This window comes from Gavialis gangeticus, unplaced genomic scaffold (genome assembly GCF_001723915.1).
Source record: "Gavialis gangeticus isolate Ggan-Ray unplaced genomic scaffold, GavGan_comp1, whole genome shotgun sequence".
Taxonomy (NCBI): domain Eukaryota; kingdom Metazoa; phylum Chordata; order Crocodylia; family Gavialidae; genus Gavialis; species Gavialis gangeticus.
The window spans coordinates 4289001-4308455 of record NW_017729016.1 but is presented as its reverse complement, the minus strand read 5'-3'; the positions used below and the strand labels follow the sequence as shown (position 1 = coordinate 4308455).

The 19455-nt window shown below is 41.3% G+C and overlaps 1 protein-coding gene across 2 annotated transcripts; it reads right to left on the bottom strand.

Moving 5' to 3' along the window:
* Positions 1-1473: 1473 nt before the first annotated feature.
* LOC109294380 lies at positions 1474-19295 on the bottom strand. 2 transcript variants are annotated; one of them, XM_019512707.1, is made up of 19 exons: positions 18948-19295; positions 16985-17114; positions 16392-16485; positions 15146-15296; positions 14870-15032; positions 14508-14633; positions 13905-13964; positions 12073-12195; positions 11546-11701; positions 10336-10389; positions 9857-10074; positions 8920-8996; positions 7741-7851; positions 6831-6917; positions 5663-5770; positions 5324-5445; positions 4081-4203; positions 3066-3108; positions 1474-2655 (listed from the first exon to the last, which is right to left on the bottom strand). In XM_019512707.1, the coding sequence occupies exons 1-19, from the start codon at positions 19117-19119 to the stop codon at positions 2578-2580; spliced, it is 2196 nt and encodes a 731-aa protein (XP_019368252.1). In that variant the 5' UTR covers positions 19120-19295; the 3' UTR covers positions 1474-2577. The 2 variants fall into 2 exon arrangements, with proteins under 2 accessions (XP_019368252.1, XP_019368251.1); XM_019512706.1 differs by having other exon boundaries at positions 13905-13967; positions 18948-19294.
* Positions 19296-19455: the final 160 nt, after the last annotated feature.

The window sequence follows — 19455 nt, the reverse complement described above, 5'->3', positions numbered from 1 at the left end:
TTTCTCTCACATCAGAGTATACCATTATCCATAGCATAATCCTCTGTGGCACTTTGTCTCCTTGAAATTTTAATAAATGATAGTGATGACTAGCAACAAAGAGGTATGCCATTTATTTATTAAAATTCAAGGATCCACTAATTCTCCCCAGTGTTTGGGGCGTGCTCCTTGATAATTCTCTCCAAGATCTTCCCGAGCACCGAGGTGAGGCTTACAGGCCTACAGTTACTTGGCTCCTCCCTTTCTTGAAAACTGGGACCACATTAGCCAGTTTCCAATCCCCCGACACCTGAGCAGATGACCACAAATGCTCATACAGTCGGGCCACGGGCTCCGTGATGACCCCTGCCAGCTCCTTCAACACCCTTGAGTGGAGGGCATCTGGACCTGCAGATCTAAAACATCCAGCCCTTCCAGAAGATCCCTAACTACATCTACACTGACCCAAGGCCTGACAGAGCTATCCCCAAGATTATCCTGACCTCTGGTAGGTGGGATATCTCGATCCCTGTTCAGGAAAACAGAGGCAAAGAAACTGTTAAAAATACCAGCTTTCTTGCCTGCTGTAGCCACAAGATCACCGTTTGCATCTTGCAGGGGCCCTACAATGCCTGGTGCCCTCTTCTTGCTCCCAATGTACTTGAAAAAGGACTTTTGTTGTCTTTAATCCTGGACGCTAGCCTGAGCACCATCTCTGCCTTGGCCTTCCTAATAGCCCTCCTACACTCCCGGGCCAAGGAGGAGTAGTCCTTGGTGATAGCCCCTCCCTTCCACTGGTTGTGTGCCCCCCTTGCTTCTCCTCTCAGGGACTGTTACCCTTTGGGCCTGGAGGATCACCCCCTTAAAGTACGGCCATCCCTCATGGACTCCCATCTCCTTTACCTTCTGGGCCCTCAGTGTCTCCCCCACTAGTCTCCAAAGCTCGTTGAAGTTGGCCCTTCTGAAGTGAAGGGCTTTAGTCTTGCTATAAGCCCTTGACACCCTCCGCTGGATAGTGAATTCCAGCAGCTGATGATTGCTATTGCCCAGGTGGTCAAGGACCTGCAGTCCTCTCACCAGGTCATCCCCCCTGGCCAGGACCAGGTCCAGCAAGGTGTCACGCCTAGTGGGGCTGCGCACCTCCTGGATAAGGTGAAGGTCCTGCAATACAGCCAGGAACCTATGCGAGTGGTCAGACCTGGCTGTCTGCTCCTCCCGGCAAATGTCTTCAGAAGAGTGCAGAGTGTTTTCTTTCCTTGCAAAGATGTTAGGATTGCCTTCTCTGGCAACTGGACTAAGGCGAAGCTTGTGGTGCTACAGTACGTGTCTTGCAAGATTGAAGATTGGAAGGAGATGCCAAGAGGCCATCTCAGCTCAAAAGCAGAAGGCCTGGAACAGCGGAGCTAAAAGAACATCAGGATTCAAGCACATCTGAGAGAAGGGATCTCCAGTGACCTCTCTCCTCTCTTTCTTCTATGTGACCTTACAGTGGGATGCTTCATAAGCAACCCCTTTTATTTAAAGAGATGTGCAGCAGAGAAGGTTGCTACAAGAGTTATGTTTTAGCACTTATAAAATGTTGGCAGATGTGCATTCACATTTTTAATACAAAACAAAGACATTTTTGTAAAGAATAATTTAGCTGAACTTGAGATAAGAATCATTGCAAGCCTAAAATGTGCAAAGTACAACACACAACATTAAAATTCTTCCCCCTCCACATCCAACCCTGAAAGGTGAGTGTAGCTAGATTGCTCTTTAGTCCTTAATCACCTGTCTCTTAGTACATAGTTCAGAAATCAACTGTTCAAATGAAAATTATGACAGCAACTCAAGGAACCCAGAGAAGGAGTAGCACCAGGTTAACGGCTGTCAATTGCAACCCAGTTGTAAAATATGAAAATGAAGTCCACAGTCTGGAAAACCTTAAAAATAATTCTCTCCTCGTCAACTATTTACTGCTTCAAAGTACAATAAATTTGTCTGAGTATTTGAGCTTTGAACAAATCTTGGGAAGTGGAGGATGATGATACAAAGTTAAAAGTGGTTCACTGTCACAGTTCAATGCTCTATACAAGAGGAATTCCATACATTACTACCACCACCGTGTATTGTCACATGTCCGTAAATCTGCTGTTTCCCTTATCCAAGAACCTTTTGCTTTCTCAGCAAGTACCAAACTGCTGATTTGATGTTCAAACATCAGCGTACACATTCCACTTCATAAGGGAGGACACATTTGTCACTCCTTCCACCCCAAGATATTCAACTCCTGTTAAAGCGGGTACACACCTCAACCCCAAGAAAATAAAAACCAAACTGAAAAGAACTGCTAATGCCTGTGTCTGGAAGACCAGGGAGTGTTATGTGAGATTTGCTGAAGGATCTCTTCCGTTTGATGCCCAGGCTCTACACCTGGATTGGTCCTTTCAGAATCTGCTCACAAGCCGATCATTTTTACCGAGGAAGGGGAAGAGGCATGCAAGGAGAACTCCACTGAACCTGGCAGGTGTGCGCTGCTGGAGGTGCTTTGAGGCAAGTCAGCAAATTCCTTCGCACTTCGAAGTAGAAGCTGTTTGTTTTTCCTTAGGAAATATATTACAGGCTTTCCAAAACGGCCATGAACTTGGCAACTTCACCATCAATTGGTGGGCCGAGAGGCAAAGTCCTCAGTCCCTGTATAGAGAACAGGTCGTTAGAAGTTTTCATCAAGGACCTCAAATCAATTTATTTCCTGCCTTCTCCCCACAAAAAATGGCCTCACTTCTTGACTTGCTATGGAGGGTCCTCACTTGTTAAAGCCACCTCCCATGAGGAGATAACACAGTTAACCAGTCCCTCCCAAAAGACCTGCCCTCCCCTAACCCAATGACTACTGAGCTGCTTGACTAGATACTCTGTGTGCCCTCTTCATCCTCATACCTTTGTGGAGGTGCCATCACAGCCTTGCTAGCTTCAACTCAAATAGTAAAATTAACCATTTTATTTCTCCTATTTCCAGGCAAGGAATAAAAAAACCTGACAACACATGTAAAGGCCTGATTAACAATATCAGAGCCTGCCCCCTGATGCACAAAACTACTTACTCTGTTTACAAAGACATTGAAAAGATGCTTCGCCCATGGACACCTGAAAAGAGATCTAGGTCTCAGTCCACTTCCGAGATATGGAAAGCTTTTCCTCTTATTTCAGCAACTTGATAATTAAAATTTGCCTGCAAATTGGCATTTCCAAACCCTTTAACCCAGGGGTGCCAAACATCTGGCTCATGGAGCTGCATCATCTGGCCTGCAGGGCCCTTAGAGGGGCTGGGAATATGGAGGCAGGACCTGCTGCTGTAATTCAGGATATGATCTAGTTGGGGTTGGTCCTGCTTGGAGGAAAGGGTTGACCTCCTAAGGTCCCTTCCCTTCTAACCTGAATTTTCTATGATTCTGTGAAGAACTGTTATGGATGCATGTTGATAGCTGGAGGGGTAGAAGGCTTGAGCAATGGCTGCATTAACCCCCATAGTACTGTTTCTGTTCATCCCTACTATTTAGGGACAGGTTTAAATTGTTTTCAATTCAATAATACATATATATTCTCGATGCACAGATGTGGTATTTCACAACCAGATGTTTATGCAGTCTTAAATCTTACGAATGCAATAATGCTTTTACAATTAAAGTTGAGTTTATTGATTTAAAACCAATCTGTGATTTCCAGTACTAGAAAATGCACTTTTCCTTTGGAAGGAAAACTTACTTGTTTTCTCAAGGTAAACAAGAAAACATGTGACTTACCCTGGTTATTAGTCATGCTTGCAAAGACAAACTACAAGTTCTGCTTGTAAGAGATAGCAAGGGGAAGGGAAAGCATCAATGGGTCCCATTAGAGAATAGAGTTTGTCAAGGAAACATTAAAGTCAGCATACAATAAAACTGTAGTACTCTAAACGCATTGTCTCATCACTGCCTATAACAGCAAGGATAAAGCAAACTGGGAACCCATAACTAAAGATTTCATCAATCACAGCAGAAGCGTCAGCTATTTAGTGCAATCAGCACTGTTATAATCCTTAAAATAGCTTAATAATAGACTGTGAATATTCATACTTACACATGTAATTTCTCTGTTATAATCTGGATGATAAAGACACCAATGGATTGCATCTTCACGTTGGTGCAAGTCAGAAATTCACAGATCAAAGCACCCACATACTGAGGGCCAACGGTTTGCCCCCTGTTCAGTATAAGAGAACCAGAGAAGCAGGTGACATGTTACCAAGCTCTAAAGAGGGACATGTGCAAGCAGCTCATAGGCAATTGTCTTGTTCCTCACCCAGTCTTGAATCAGAAACATCTCACCCTAAACACAGACCAACTGCAGATCCACCTGAAACTTCCAACCCTTGGTATACCCAAGGCAAGGACCCCCCAGAATATATTTTTCCAGCCTGAACTACTCCTCCTATCTGCATTTTTTGTAACCTGCTGGCTGATACAAGCCCCAGAAGAGCTTCTAATCATCAAAAACTACCTCCAGGTGTTTCATAGGTCACCACTATCACCTGGATACTGCCCAAAATGGGATCCAAAGTGATTGCTTCTTAAGGAGAGATACCAATTTCTATAGTAAACTCTGAGTAAGTTCTAAAGACATAAAAAGTAAATAAAACCGTTCAAAACCTGTACATCGGACATACAGTCATCTCAGACACCACTTGTTCATTCAGGTGGGAGCACGCAGATACTCCACATGTATGCACATGTGTAAAAGGATGTATGCTCTAAACCAGCGGTCTCCAAAGTGGGATGCGCGCACCCCAGGGGGTGCACAAGACGATCCATTGGGGTGCGGGAAGAAAATATTAGAACTTCTATTTAGATGTATATTTATATAAATATACATATATTGGGGGTGCGTGATGAAAAAAGTTTGGAGACTACTGCTTTAAACAACAGTTAGAGTATGTTAAGGGACTCTGAACTCATTGTACAAGTGCCACACGGGAAACAAGGGTACGTGGCTCTGTCTCATCAATTTAGGCAAGGAAGCTGCACAGAGGTCATAAAGTTACAACTGTTTAGAAGACTAATTCAAACCAGCAGCCTAGGAAGTAAAACTTTTGTCTCACATACGTGTTAAGAGACTAAGTATCTTAAATGACAATCCATTCAGACCAGTTTTATGAATAAAGTGGCCAGGCCTTGCTGACAATTAATGGATTAATTATAAGAGCAATTTAATATAGACAATTACTAGTTAGACCTTTGCCAATAAGAGAGAAATCCCACAGCTCTGGCCTTTAAGTTTTTTCATAAGAAAGCAGCAGGGCCTCAGGAACAAAATGCTTACTTACAGTGTCAGTATTGTAGCTTTCCTACAATTCAGATCTCTGACAAACAGATTGACAGTGCCATGGAGAATGGATTCTTCATAGGAGAAACTGTCTAATAATAGCCTCAGTGCCCAGAAGTTATTCTAGGAAGGCAAGAGAAATGCAGACAAGTGATGTAATTCTGTATTATGCAGCACCTCATTTCATTAGCATGATCAGAGGGGAAATGATTCATGAAGTTTAAGTAAAGACAGCAGACAAAAAAAATGTGTGTACATGAAGCTCAACATGCTGTTAAGTGATTTTAAGTGTAATTTGTGCTAATCAATTAGAATGAAACTCCAAACGCCTTGGACTTACCCCGAATGCTAATACTATTTCTAGAATGGAATTCAAGAACGGAAGGTCACTCAGAATCATCTGCTTCACTGCCTGCACCAAGAGAATCAGGCCAGCCTCAAGGCAGAACTGAGGGCACAAATAAAAAACAGATGTTGTAAAATTGAGAGAAAATTTCTCCCCTGCTTTATAACTGATGTCCTTAGCTACATCTACTTAAATCAGGTGCTAACTGCGGCCACTCTGACCTGGGAGTGCCTTGCACAGTGAATTTCAGAGCCCTGCAACTGGCCAACTGCAGGAACAGCTGGTTACAAGTATCATAAGAACAGAAGAATTTAGTGATGGACATCAAGTTCAGGAAGGGGAACAGAGCAAATGCTGCAAGTGTGTGGCATCTTTCAGCTGAAGCACTAAAAATGCTTCATAGTCTTGCATTATCACCGTGGAATAGAATTAGCCTTACGTAGGCCAAAAATAATCCTAGCTCATGAAGTTACATAATTAGTAAGTAAGTTAAACATGATTTCCTCAGAAGAAATACAAGGAGCAACATTAACTGGCCTCTTTAGAAAACTGAACACATCCTAATTACAGGTGAATACCTTTCACTCAAGTCACTTGCAACTAATGCAGTACTGCATACAAGTCTCTGCCCCCTGAAGAGAGAATCTAGCTTGAACAGATGTGAATATTTAACCTGAAATCACTATCTGAAAGGTATTCCGCAATGCTTGAATTCATAGTTCAAATCTAGAGAAATCCCAGATGTTTTATATCTATAGGGGATGTTCATTGGAAACATGTGCTTGCTTCTGTGGAGGCAAACGTCAGCATAACTAAACAGCACCATTTTGGCTCCAGGCATATTTACCTGCCTGGTCAATTAATTTGCCTATGGAAATGGTTGTCTGCTCATCCTCTGTTTTATATACAAGGGTAATTCTGGGCAGCGAGACATTAAGATGCAGCCAGGGGCACGGCCATTGGACAAGAATAGAGGAGTTTTGAATCCCAGTCCCTGCTTCTAATCACTAGACTATGCAAAAATATGTATTTATGCCATTTTCTAATAAGTTTCCATCTTCTCTGTAAAAGCATTTCAATAAGACAAAAATCATTTTGATGTCCTACAGTGCAATTTAGAGTCCAAAATTCAGTCCCCCCCGATTATCCCAGACATACTTACAGAATTAGAGAAAAAATTACACGGCAGAGAAACATTGACTTTGGTCTTTAGCTCATTCAGAAGGCCATAACACACAGAGACCACCTTCTGCAAAAGGAAACAGTGAGTCAGATGGAGCAAGAGAGGGCCCAGATATACAAGTATCTAATATTGTCCAAGACAATTCTTTGACATGTGGTGTTTTAATGTCCTTGGTGCCACTTCTACACATGAAGTGTGGACTGTCCAAAGTATATCCCTAGAAATGCTGTAGGTCCATGGCACTCATTGACTTGTGACATATTCTGTTCAGCAGTCTCCCTACATGTATTTTAAAGCAATTTAGGCTTGCTGTGCTTATTAGACATTTTCATCTGAGATGCACAACTGCCCAAATAGTAGCTCTTCAAGGCCAGCACAGAGCACCTCCTTAATAGAGGAAACCAAATCCCTCCCCTATTTATTTTGTAATTTCTTAAACTTAAAAGATCTGGAATCAGGTCTCAAGCGTTCAGCTGTGAGAACAGTTAATTTGCTCATCCTGACATTTAACACCTCTATATAATTATCAGATAGTCAAATGAGCTCCTGCATCTCAGGGCCAAAAGAAACAAGTCTCGTGGCAGCCTAGAACCACTAAACTTACTTTAGGTCACAGGAGATTCACTAACAGTTTTCAATTAGCCACATTTTAACTGCCATCTGTGCCTGCACTTCATCCAAAAGCAGTGAAAAAGCTGCTTCCAATTTCATAGGATGATGTGAAGACCTTGCCCCTAAAAATGTTAACTTGACACATGCAATGACATTTTTTGAGGGTGTATTATAAAATGAGCTCATATTCCAACACGAGGTGATTCCCGAGTTGAAAAAACATGGTACCCAAAAGCAGGGCATCAGTTGCTGCATCTCAGAATGCTTTTCCAGTTACCTCTTGAAAGTCAAGTGGTGGCTCTTTCAGCGAGAGAGGAGTTAAATGTCCATTTTTCTCCAATGTAGTGCCGCTACCCAGAACCATGATGAAGGTGCTCCAGCATTTTGGCTGAAATACAGCAAGGCTTCCACTTAGCCAAAAACACAAAGTTCTTCAAAACAATTTGTGGTCAAATTGGACGGAGCAAGGTAAACGCCATCATGAATACACATATCTAGCATAACATGAAGCACACTACCTACGACAAAAAGTCCCCTTGACAGGCAATGCCCCATATAAATCTGCAAAAAGGCTACCCTCTTTTGTACTGCCTACTACAAAAGGTGAGTAAATGAGGCATACCAATATGTACCTTTTCTTGTGGGATCCCAAAGTACCGATGACTTGGCCTGCCCATTAGAGGAGGAATGTAAGGGAAGGTACAACACTAATTTTTCCAATAAATGCCATCCCCAATGCATAACTTTCAGTGTCACATTCAATGCACATGGGGCTAATCATCATTCCTTCTCTCAGACTGCTGAAAGCACCATCCTCATTTTGTCTCAGAGGAAAAGAGCTGATACCTCCCCCAGTATCTTATGTTTCCACTTCAACACAGTACTTCCCGTAGGTTCAGGGGTAGCTCTTCTCCTGGGGTAATCTATCACAGCTCCACTGACGTCAACACCAGTGAAGCTCTGATACCTTGCATCAGCTGAGGATCTGCCCAGCAGGCTGCACACATTCAAGCAGGATAATTGTATTTACATGCGTCTAGGTCAGGGCAGAGTGGTTCAATTAAATCAGTGTAAAACTAGACAACGCACAAGGTGACACTTGCCAAAATTAAGCCAGCAAGGCTCCAGGTTCAATCAGCCAACCATTTGCATAGCTGGGCAGCATGGTGTCATGGCCTGATCTGGGGGGCTGATCTGCCAGGAACTCTCAAGTTTGCCACAGACTATGGTAGCATTTTGGGCAAATTGCTGCTCTTTATTGACTCAAGTTTCCCCAACTACAGAACAGAGATAACGACTGCTAAGCGTGGGGCATGAATTATATTTTCAAAACACTTGCAAGGATGTAAATAGCACTGAAACAAAGTCAAAACAAGAGGCTGTTAATGGTCTGTTCTGGAACCGTACAGAAACATGACATTCCCTATAGAAGCATAAGATTAAAATGGACACTCACATTCCGGTACAATAATAAATTGCTGTAAAGGAGTTTGAGTCCCCTTGCAATTAGAACACTGTTCTTCAAAGGAGATCCTAGAAGAAAAGAAGCAATATAAACCCGACATAAAAATGACCCAAACTAAACACTGGTTTAAAAATCAAGTAAGTCAGTTAACCATCAAAACTTTCTACACACAGCTAACATTAGAAGCACCCATAGCTATTTCATAGTGTAGTTCTCCTAATTCAGGAGCTAATCATTATCAGTTGAAATATGCTCCCTAGAGTCCTCAGGAAGCTTCACAAGCAATTAAAATATGATACAACCGATGAAGCCATAATATAGCAGACCACACAGGACAAATCCTTTCATCGAGTACAGAATATTTAAGCACAGCACTGACAGGCTGTCACAATCCCACATGCTCCTGGGAATACTGCTAATGGCTGCCAAGTGGGCTTCTGTAAAATAAGCCTGGGGTCTCAGATCAGTTCCCTACTGCACAATTCCAAATGTGCCCAAACCCATTATTGCAGTAGCTTTGCAAGCAAGACCAATGATTAAAGGGAACAGAGACTATGAATTCCATTTCAAAGGTATTCGCTCAAGGTCACAATAAACTTGTCAGCAGGTTGAGGCATGAACTTGTAGGGTAGGAAGCCCTCTCGTAAACCATAGCTCATTTTCTCCTAATGGGGGGATGAAATGGCTTCATTGCCAACACATATTAGCCGTTGTATGCAAAACAGCACATGGCAGATGACAAGAGTAGTTTCAGCTGGAGTCCAGAATCTAAATGACAAAGGCCTTGGCGAATACTAGTTTCCATGCTTTAGTCCAGAGGATGTGTGGGGCTGGGCTGAATGTCTGTTACAGACTTCCCGTAAAGAGCGCACACCGCCGTGCTTGAGTGGGGATGGAAGCAAAAACCGTAACAAGAAACAATACTTGCCAATGACAGTCCACTGCCCAGAGTCACGAAGATCATTTCCCAAAGGAACACTGCCTGTTTTGAACATCTTCATGTAGACTTCAAACTGGGGAGGGGTTATACGGCAGGCTGTACAGCATGCCAGGTTACTGAAGGGGAGGAAGAGTGAGCGGGCAGCATCAACAAAGTCCCCCATTTTGCACAAATAGAATGGAATTCTGTCTCTGAAGATTTTTAACCTGAAAACAAGAAAAGGTCAAAGAGATGATTTGGACAAATGTTGCCATTAACATGAAAGTGTTACAAAAAAAATTCTGATCTAATTATATTGGCCAGGTAATATTAAGGAAAAGTTAGCAGTGATACTACATTGTGTTTTACTACTAGAAAACATTTGCCAGCTGAAGTCTTATTTCTTTTCAAGGATTGATTCTATTAAGGGTTAAGGCCTGCATGGGGACAATTCTAAAGGCAAAGAAAAACTAAAAAAAGCCATTTACCCTTGAGCGTCATTGCATTTCACAGCTTTCAGGTAGCGAACTATTTCCTTATAGCTAAGGGAGAAGAAGAGGGGAAAAAAGAGGCGTTACAATTTGGCGCACACTATTCAAATACCAACCACAGTTAACGAGATAGAACAAGTTCTCCCACATTTATCTACAAAAGATGGAAGCAGGTGGTGAATAAATGTGTGATCATGTTGTATCCTGACAAACCCAAAAGCTACGGATAAACCTGAATGAAAACACACTCACCACAACAAAGTTATTGAACATTTAAGTCCAGAAAGTCATCACTGTGACTCTGGCAAGCGAAATTTCAGGGGACGCCACCTGGGTTAACATTACAAACTTCCATTTTCTCTGTACCAGAAAATACTGGAGAAAGAAGCTTTAGAAATTATACAAATCCCTTCTAATATCCCTTCTATGAAACTTCCCTTACACTTAACCTAAATGGGACCAAGAGAATTTGGCAACTGCAAAGATTATTCCTGCCCACTGGGAAGTGAAAATGAAGGTGGCAGATGACAAGACATTCTTTCTCTCTCCCTCTCATCACAAATCACTGATAGTTTGTATATCATCTATGCTATGCTTCTTCCACGGACTTCCAAAAGGGGGGGGCGGGGAATCAAAGGGAGAAGCTAAAAAAGAAAGTCTCAAGCCAGACACTAAGGGTTACAATAGGAAGCAATTTTCAGATATTCTCTACTGCTCTCACAGAATATAATGAGAGACTGCAGCTCAACAGACTTGGGTCCAAACCAGAGAGATCATTAAAAGAAAAAAAAAAAAAAAGCTAAAAAAGAAAAGAAGAAAAACGAACAGAACCATGATCATTCATTTATGAAGACCTTGAAAAGCAAAGCAAAGCAAAGCAAAGCAAAGCAGTCACATTCCTATCAAGGGATATTGCTTTGAACCACATATCTACTGATAGCCAGGGTGACAACAGAGTAGAAGGAGAATGACTGAAACTCAGCAGTGGCTTTTTTCCATATCTGGACTAAAAAAAGACGCTCCTTTGACAGGTGCTGTTGTGCTGAGCACATTTAGAAAACACTGCTGACCTGTTCAGCTTTTGATCAATCTCAGTTTTGCACCTTTCTGGTAGCACAACGGTGACCGAGGTCTTTCAAAGGCACTGCACTGTACAACGTCAATATAATGCAGGATTTAAATTCTTAACAGCTGGATAACAACTTACTGTTGTTGGTTTTCCAATTTTTCTACACGAGCCCTTATGACAGGAAATGCTTCCCACAATGATACTTTCCTCCCTTTGTGTGTTCTTTGACCTGTGATGTTCTGGCCTTTTAAGACTGTGGTCAATAATCCGTGATCCCATGGCATAACATTTAGGCTGGAAGTTAAAGACAGAAGTTAGTCCCAAGGCTACTATAGGGCTCTTTGAAAAAGTTCACAGTTGAAGGCAAGGACATCTTTAATGTGGAAAAACACTTGAAGCAAGCATTTATTTGCTTTAGACCAAAATTTTGAACATCCTGTTTTATAGCAACTCCCTTCCGAAATTAGGCTGATGGACTAGAATCTACCTAGGGCACCACAGCAAAGCTGGGATGGATTTCAAGTTTTCAGGTTTTGGGACAAATTCTCTATTAAAGCACCCATGTCCATAGGAAGAGATTACAAGTTCCAATATACAGACCACGTAAAGACTGGCTTTTACACTTCAATACATTTAATGAATGATTAACAAGCAAAAAAACTTACCAATTTGAGAAGGCATAGCAGTGACAAGGAAGTGATATATGCTGGAAAAAAATAATGAACTTCTGATACAAAGTGTTTGGGAAGTCACATAGCACCAGCATCCTTTGCAGCCGTGTTGTAATTCTGCATTCAAGAAGAAAGTTAGTTTCAAAAGGAAGGGAAATGAGCCAATGTTTTTAAATCCAATTGCACTGTTGGTTTGATAACTCCTCCCCTGTAGCACTGAAAAAAAAACTCAAATAAGGTTTCTTGATCAAAATATGGTTATATATAAAACCTAATATACAAGGCTTACAATCAGCATAATATTACTCTTTAAAAAAAATCCGGTGAAAGTGTGCTTTAAAAAAAAATTAAAATCTTAATGGAATATTTGAAATGCAAGTAGTGCATCATCATGCCAACATAGGATAAACTGGATAGGTTTTTTTTTGTCAAACTACTTGTAAATGAAAGCAACTAACTGGGTTTTTACTGTCTGTGCCAAGTGAAATATAAAAATAAACAGAATGGTAATGATAACATTAACTGCACTTGACTTAAAATTTCTAAGAGATTTCTGGTTTATATTTAGAGTATATTTTAAAATTGACAAGATCCTTTTAAGGATCTTTAAGGTTAGCTTCAAGCGCCATCACAATAAAGTTTTGTTAAACAGATTTAGAGTGATCAAGAAATCCACTCTCACCTGAAGAGTTGCAAGTCTCTCCAGTCATTAAAACATCTGATGACAACAGAATTAACTTAAATGGAAGCTCACACTGAAATGCCTGGGGAAGCTGAAAGAAGTTTGGGGCAAAAATATCCTGCTTCTCTTCTTTCAAAGTTGATAAAAATAGGACATTGTCTTTATAAGGAACGGTCTCAACATAAAAGTAGACACTTAAAATGACAAAGATATAGGTTTGACCTGCCATTGATTTAAAAATAGGGAAATAATGAGAAGAATAGGATTTTTTTTTTATGTGTTCCCAAAAGCCATTTCCCATCATCATATTCCATTAACCTTTTGCTACTGCTGGATTTGGTATTAAAGGTGAACCACAGAGCTAAAATGAGAAATGAGTTAAGCAGAAAAAAAAACTGTGCTATATGTCAACCAGGCTCTGGGGGAAATTTTGTACGTTACGTCCCTGACTGAGCTCCTCCTTGCGAATGGTCACCAGGCTGCTGTATTAAAGCCAAATTTGGATACCATGTGCTCCTACGATCACCAGTTCTAAGCAGCCAAGAGCCTAGACACTGTCTTAAAAGTCTGGCCCCTCACACACTCTAACAAAATACTCCAATACCCTTTCTGGGCTATGGGTCCCTAGGGTTTTAGACCACAGAGTCTATGTTGGTTGGCCATCAATGTTCCAGCTGGAAATGTAGAAGCTTTTTAAAAAAAAAACCCCCAAACACTGCTGACATGGTGCTCTATCTGATGTATAATCCCATAACATGATGGATGCCATTTGTGATCTGAGACCACTGTCTACTGTTCTGACCAGTGAACCTCATTATATTCTTCTGCCTTCCCATAACCAGGTGTCTTGTATACTTAGATTTTAGGTGCTCAGGATAGGAGCAGTCTGTATTTGTACAGTACCTACAATGACTGGGTCCTGCCTCACGTAGTGCTACCCCAATACAATAAGGATACGCATAATATAACTTTAGCTTTGCTACGTCAGAAGTTCCCTTTTATGGAATCCCATATTAGAAAATTGAGATTTCAAGAGCTGATGGGTTTTAAAAACCCATTAATGCCTGAAGCTAGCCTTTGTAGCAGTAAAACAGTAGAAACTTGGCAGCCTGCAAATGATCTAATTTACACTGCAGTTTCTTACCTCTCCATCAGACAAGGTACAGCTACCTTCAGAGATCCATTCTGACCTAGATTTCTCCAGCTTCTGAAACAAAACACATAGATTAGGGCTTACATGTTTTCCTGTTAGTTTTAAAACTAAAACAGAGAAGAAACAAAAGGATTAAAACAATTTCTGTGAACAGATGAGAGCTAACAAACTAGCTACAACACATTTCAGATGTATTTGCAGAGCTTTAACAAAAAGCACTGTGTAGAGTACCTTCTGGAAACAGAATAATTTGCATCACAGCAGAACCAAATTCTCAGCTGAAATGAAGAACCCATCGTGCTAACTGCTGCATAGTGCAGTCATGTTTGCCTCGATGGGCTTAGTCTCAATTGACAAAACAAAACTACTAGAATTGGAGAGGCAGTAGCAAGCTCACTCTATACATGGGGCATGGAAAAATAAAGTGACTTGCCCAAGGTCACAGAAGAAAGCCATGAGTAATTCCAAGTAACAGAAGCTGAAAAACAGTGCTGTAACTGTTATACATTTCCCTTCCACTGAAACAAAGGATCTCTCAAGCTTTCCCCTCAACTTCTCTCCCCCTTTGCACTACACAAGGCACTGAATACTTACAGAGAAGGATCCTTATGAAGTGCAATTTCTTTGGCTGCTCCCAGAAGCATGACTGCAGCAGTTTTGGGATTCTCTTGGTCTGCCTCATTTAAAAAATTCGTTACCAGTGTGAAAACAGCAGAATATCTACAAGAAATAAAAGCCTTTAAGAGGATAGTTTAGGTGTTTGTTTAAACTGGATTGTGATGGGGTCCAAGTGACCAACTAAATAGACTGCAAGCAGAAAACCAAGTTTCCCCACAGATTGGTTCTGCCACCACTAGTTGGCATGATTCTAATTGTTATCTGACCAACAGAAGGGAAATCCCTGTGAATTACTATACAGCGTGAGCCAATTAATCAACCTCTGTAGTCACTGTTACCTGTATATGACCTCTGTCTGGTGCTGCAAGCAGATATTGCATTGCCCAGGTGCCAATTTTATATAACAGAAACATTCGTGTCTATTGGGAAGCATTCTTTCACCGAGCAGGTATTTGTTATATTCCACAGACAGTTTGTGAATAAATTTTATCAGCAGACTACCTGCAGATGAAGGAGGAAAAAAAAAATTGCAGAATTTTTTTTTTCCTTGGAAACAAATATGACCTTCTCATTACACGTCTCTTTCTGGGACAACTTGAGAGCACACTCCTTACCTCCACGTCGAAGGTCTGCATCTATGTCTGTGAGGTCCAGGTTGAACATTACAAGAACACCCACCAAGGCAAAATCACGCTGTTCCTTCCAGAATTTGCTTTTGTTGTGTGCATTGGAATGACAGAAGGAAGGGGCTGTCCAGTTCTGACACTAAGGGAAGAAAGGAAGAGGATTTTTAGTCCAATTAACCAAAGCAAAAGTTACAGTCCCTGACTCAGAGAAGCTAGTCTCATTATACCTGTATAGCTGGCTATATTTCATACTGAGCTACTGCTTTCTACCGGCGCAAATTCTAGTTGTTTTACCAACTGCATAACCAAATCAGGGATGGCATTAATATAAGGCTCTTTAACAAATAATCTGCATAAAAATGATGCAGTAGTACTTCTCAGACACACATCAGCCAGAAGACCAAACACTAGAAAATAGCCAGGGTGTGACAGGCTATGAGCATGAAAATTTTATCTCCAATTCTTCTTTAGTGCATGGTTCTTTCAGCTGCTTGTTCCTGATGCCTTTAGTAAAAAAAACACATTTCAAAAGCTGAAGCAGGCATGTCAACCAACAACTGGAGATATCATTTCAAGCAAGCAATTACATAACAGTAGACTGATATACAAGAGCAAGTACTCTGTCTTTGAAAGATAAAGCCTTTATACTTGTAACTACCTCAAAGCAATGTTGTGAGGCTTAGTTAACTGGCATCTGATAAAGCACTTTGCGATTCTGGAGGAAAATGTAGACCTGCCAAATTAAGTGATGACAAATGGGAGCTGCGACTCCAAGTTAAAAGATTTCCTAACACCAGGGTAAAGAGCTGGAATATTTTCAAGAATTCCAGGTTTTCAGCTGTTTTTAACTTTGCAGAACAGTAGGATATCCGAATATCCCTAATATCACACTAATCCTAGGAAAAGAACCAACCAGAATGCACAGCACGATCACCACCAATCTGCCTGAACAAACGCAAGCTCTGCCAACTGACACCAGGTAAACATCTGGTCAAGAAAGTTACTGGCCTGCTTGGCCCAGACCTAAAATTACTTCTACTAGTCATAGTGGCATTATGAATCCAACAAATGCTCAGAAGATGATCATTTGCAGTATTATAAGATTACACTCTCAGTATCATATATTGCTTTAAGCAGGCCCCAAATAAATGGCTTCTATTACAACTCGCAATGCAATTTTGACAAAGCAGACCCATGTTTCCTAAAAAAAAAAAAATCTCCAATCCCTCCTTACCTCAGAAGCTAGCTTATCACAAATGTAGCAATAGCACTGACTGCAGATATCGGCGTTTCTCTTGAGGGGTGAGCTTGTATCACACTCTGCTCGCCTGTAGGTTGATAAAGGAGAGCATTATATTAGTCCATCCTAAATACCTGATCCAGTCTACTTCTGCTTCCAATTGTTAAGATGACTCGACAAGTTATACTAGTAAGACTTAAACCTTTCAGTTTCAAACTAGTTACTAGTAGTAGTAGTTTTGAAATCCATGCCTCAAAGTACTAGGACTCCGATATAAAATTCTAAATGAAACAGTTTGAAGAGGAATGGCAAAGGAATCTCAGAAATATTTACTACAGTATGTCAGAACAGCATGTAGTTCAGCAGGAAAGCAAAAACCAACCTATAACAATCCGTCAGGCCCTAATTATAATTACTATTTAAACTTTCCTGGGCATAAAAAAGTGACCAGTACTACTTGGCATTATGACTCTTCTATTAAATGTTAACAGAAATTAAAAGCATCCATAACATTTCCATTACTCAAGTTCTTATTGCTCCCTGTAGAAGAGAAAAATCTGTGTTATCCAATATGCCACTGAACATACTCAAATGGGTGCTCCGGGCAGTCATATCTGGCATGAGGCATCACGTTCCCTTGCTTGCAGAATGTAACCAGTAGTTCACATTCTGCATCCACCACCTCTTCACATTTCTTCTCCTCAACACTAGACTTTTCTGTAAAAAGGAAAATAACTATGATGTATTCTAATGTATAATGAATGTCAGTTATAATTTAAAGCAAAACTAGATTACAGCTCTTTGGCACAGGACCTATCTTTTGGCTCTGTGACTGTATAGCGATGAATCCTAACAGTGCTCTGTCCACAACACGATCTTCACCACAGTATAAGTAACAATTATAAGCAATTTAAAGGGAGTAAACTTGACATAGACAAAGGCCAGATCCGGCAAAGTTCTGTGGTGCTTTGAAGCCATATATCAACATAATTATTCATGATTTAAAAAAAAAAAAATCTACTTATACTCCTGCATTTAAGGATTTCCATGAGTTCTATGTTGAGGGATTGCAAAATTCTGAAAAGAAACTCTTTTACTGTTTTGTTTTGAAAAGGTCTGGGCTCATTTTACAGCAGCATAAGCAGGACATGTCATGCAATGATACGCTTGTTTAGCTATGATGTTATTGGAGCTTCCCTTGTGAAAATGCTGCTGAAGATTCCCTGCATTTGAACAACTTTTGAAACGAATGAACAAAAAGTTACCAGGCAGTACTGTGCTCTGATCTACAAAAACTGCCACGTATGTATGTCTGTTATTCCTTCGCATATTTTCCACAGGGCAGTGAATCAGATGTCTTAACAGCTTGCTCGGATTTCTACTTTCCTGTTTATGGGATTCATTAAATTGCATGGAGAAAAAGGGGCAAGTAGCTACTATTAGAGCTTTCTCACTACAAGCCAAGGACGCACACCTTGCTGGGGTTATTTGACCCTAGCAGTCTTTCCTGCCCAGAGCAGGGGGGCTGGACCTGAAGATCTCAAGAGGTCCCTTCCAACCCTAAACTTCTGTGAATCTGTGAAGAAGTAAAAAGCTCGACTTTTTTCCCTTTGCAAGTTTAGACTTTGGTGAAATGGTCAGCAAAACCACATATATATCACTCAAACATTTTCAACTAGAAAGGAAAAAAAATATAGTGGATGCTTATAGAGGGAGACCACCATCCTAAAAATCAAGTTTCTATCTAACATTGATGTGTGGTGCCTGGGGACTGAAACAAGGCTGTGAGTTTACTTGGCGGATGCAATTCTTGAAATAAAATATATATTTTCAGTGCCAATTAGCAGCTCCAAAACCACTAGTCCACTTTTTCAAGGCTTCTGATAGTCAGTTCCAGGGCTCATACAAGAAACTCTGAAAATGGCAAAAGCTCTTAGGTTCCCAGCCAGCTAACTCCCCATATCTTTTAGGCTTCTAACAGTAGCTGCAAAACTTACTTGCTCTTTTCAAGGCTCCTAATAACAGCTCTTTTACAGGTGCCTCCCCCTCCCCATTTGCATTAAGTTAAGCAGGGCACAATTACATTAAAATTATACAACAGAGCTGAAAAATGCTATGCACTTCAGTGGTTTGCACACTGAACTAAGATTTGTTCCACGTATGCAGTGAGCCACAAATTTGGACTGATGTTGCCTTAATTTAAGCAAATTATGCAAGTATCCAAAATGCATGTAAATAAAAAATATTTTTTTGCATCTGTGTTTGTTACTTGCAAGAGCTACAGCTGCCGACACAGAGATAAAAAGACTGTCATCTTTCCAGCTTGTTTAGCGTGTGCCATTCCAAGTACCTGGCTATTTAATTGTTGCCCCTTTCAGTTATTTTCCCGATTGGGTGGTGCGCATTTGACAAGAGAGAATTCGTTCTCTCACTTTTTATCATTTTGAAAGTTGAAAAAGGCTGGCTGTGAGGCTAGAAAGCAGATGTACGATCCTTGTTCTACAATGTGCCTCTGAAGAGCTTTGCTGAGGACAGAAGCACAGCACTTACCCAAGGGCTCAACAAATATAACTGAATTCCCTTGTGTGCCCTCAGCTTCGTCGTCACTGATCAGGATCACGCTCTCCTCTCCGCCGTCCTCCGGTAGCGGCCCCATGGTACCTAATCCCCAAAAGAAAGCTCTTTGCATCTGCAGGTTGCTGGGTAAAAACAGATGTGGCATTTGAGTCTGGGGTGGGGGGGGGAGGGCAAATGGAGCACAATGGCATTCAAGCTGCAGATGTAGAGAACTAAGTGCCTGTTTGGGGGCGAGGTAAAGCCAGGATCAACTCCCAATCTGTTTCCAGTTTCAGAGCGCTTGGCAGAGGAGGGGAACTGAAACGCAGGAGGGAAGGGGACTTGTGCAAGGCCCTTCCAGGGTCAGGTCACGGGGAGAAGCAGAATCCAGCTGGATCCATGGAGGACAGGCCTCCACCTCACTGGGGCAGCTCAGGAGACGTGGCACCCAGCGCCCACAGCACGGGGCAGACAGGGACAGAACCTAGCAGCGCCCCGCCGA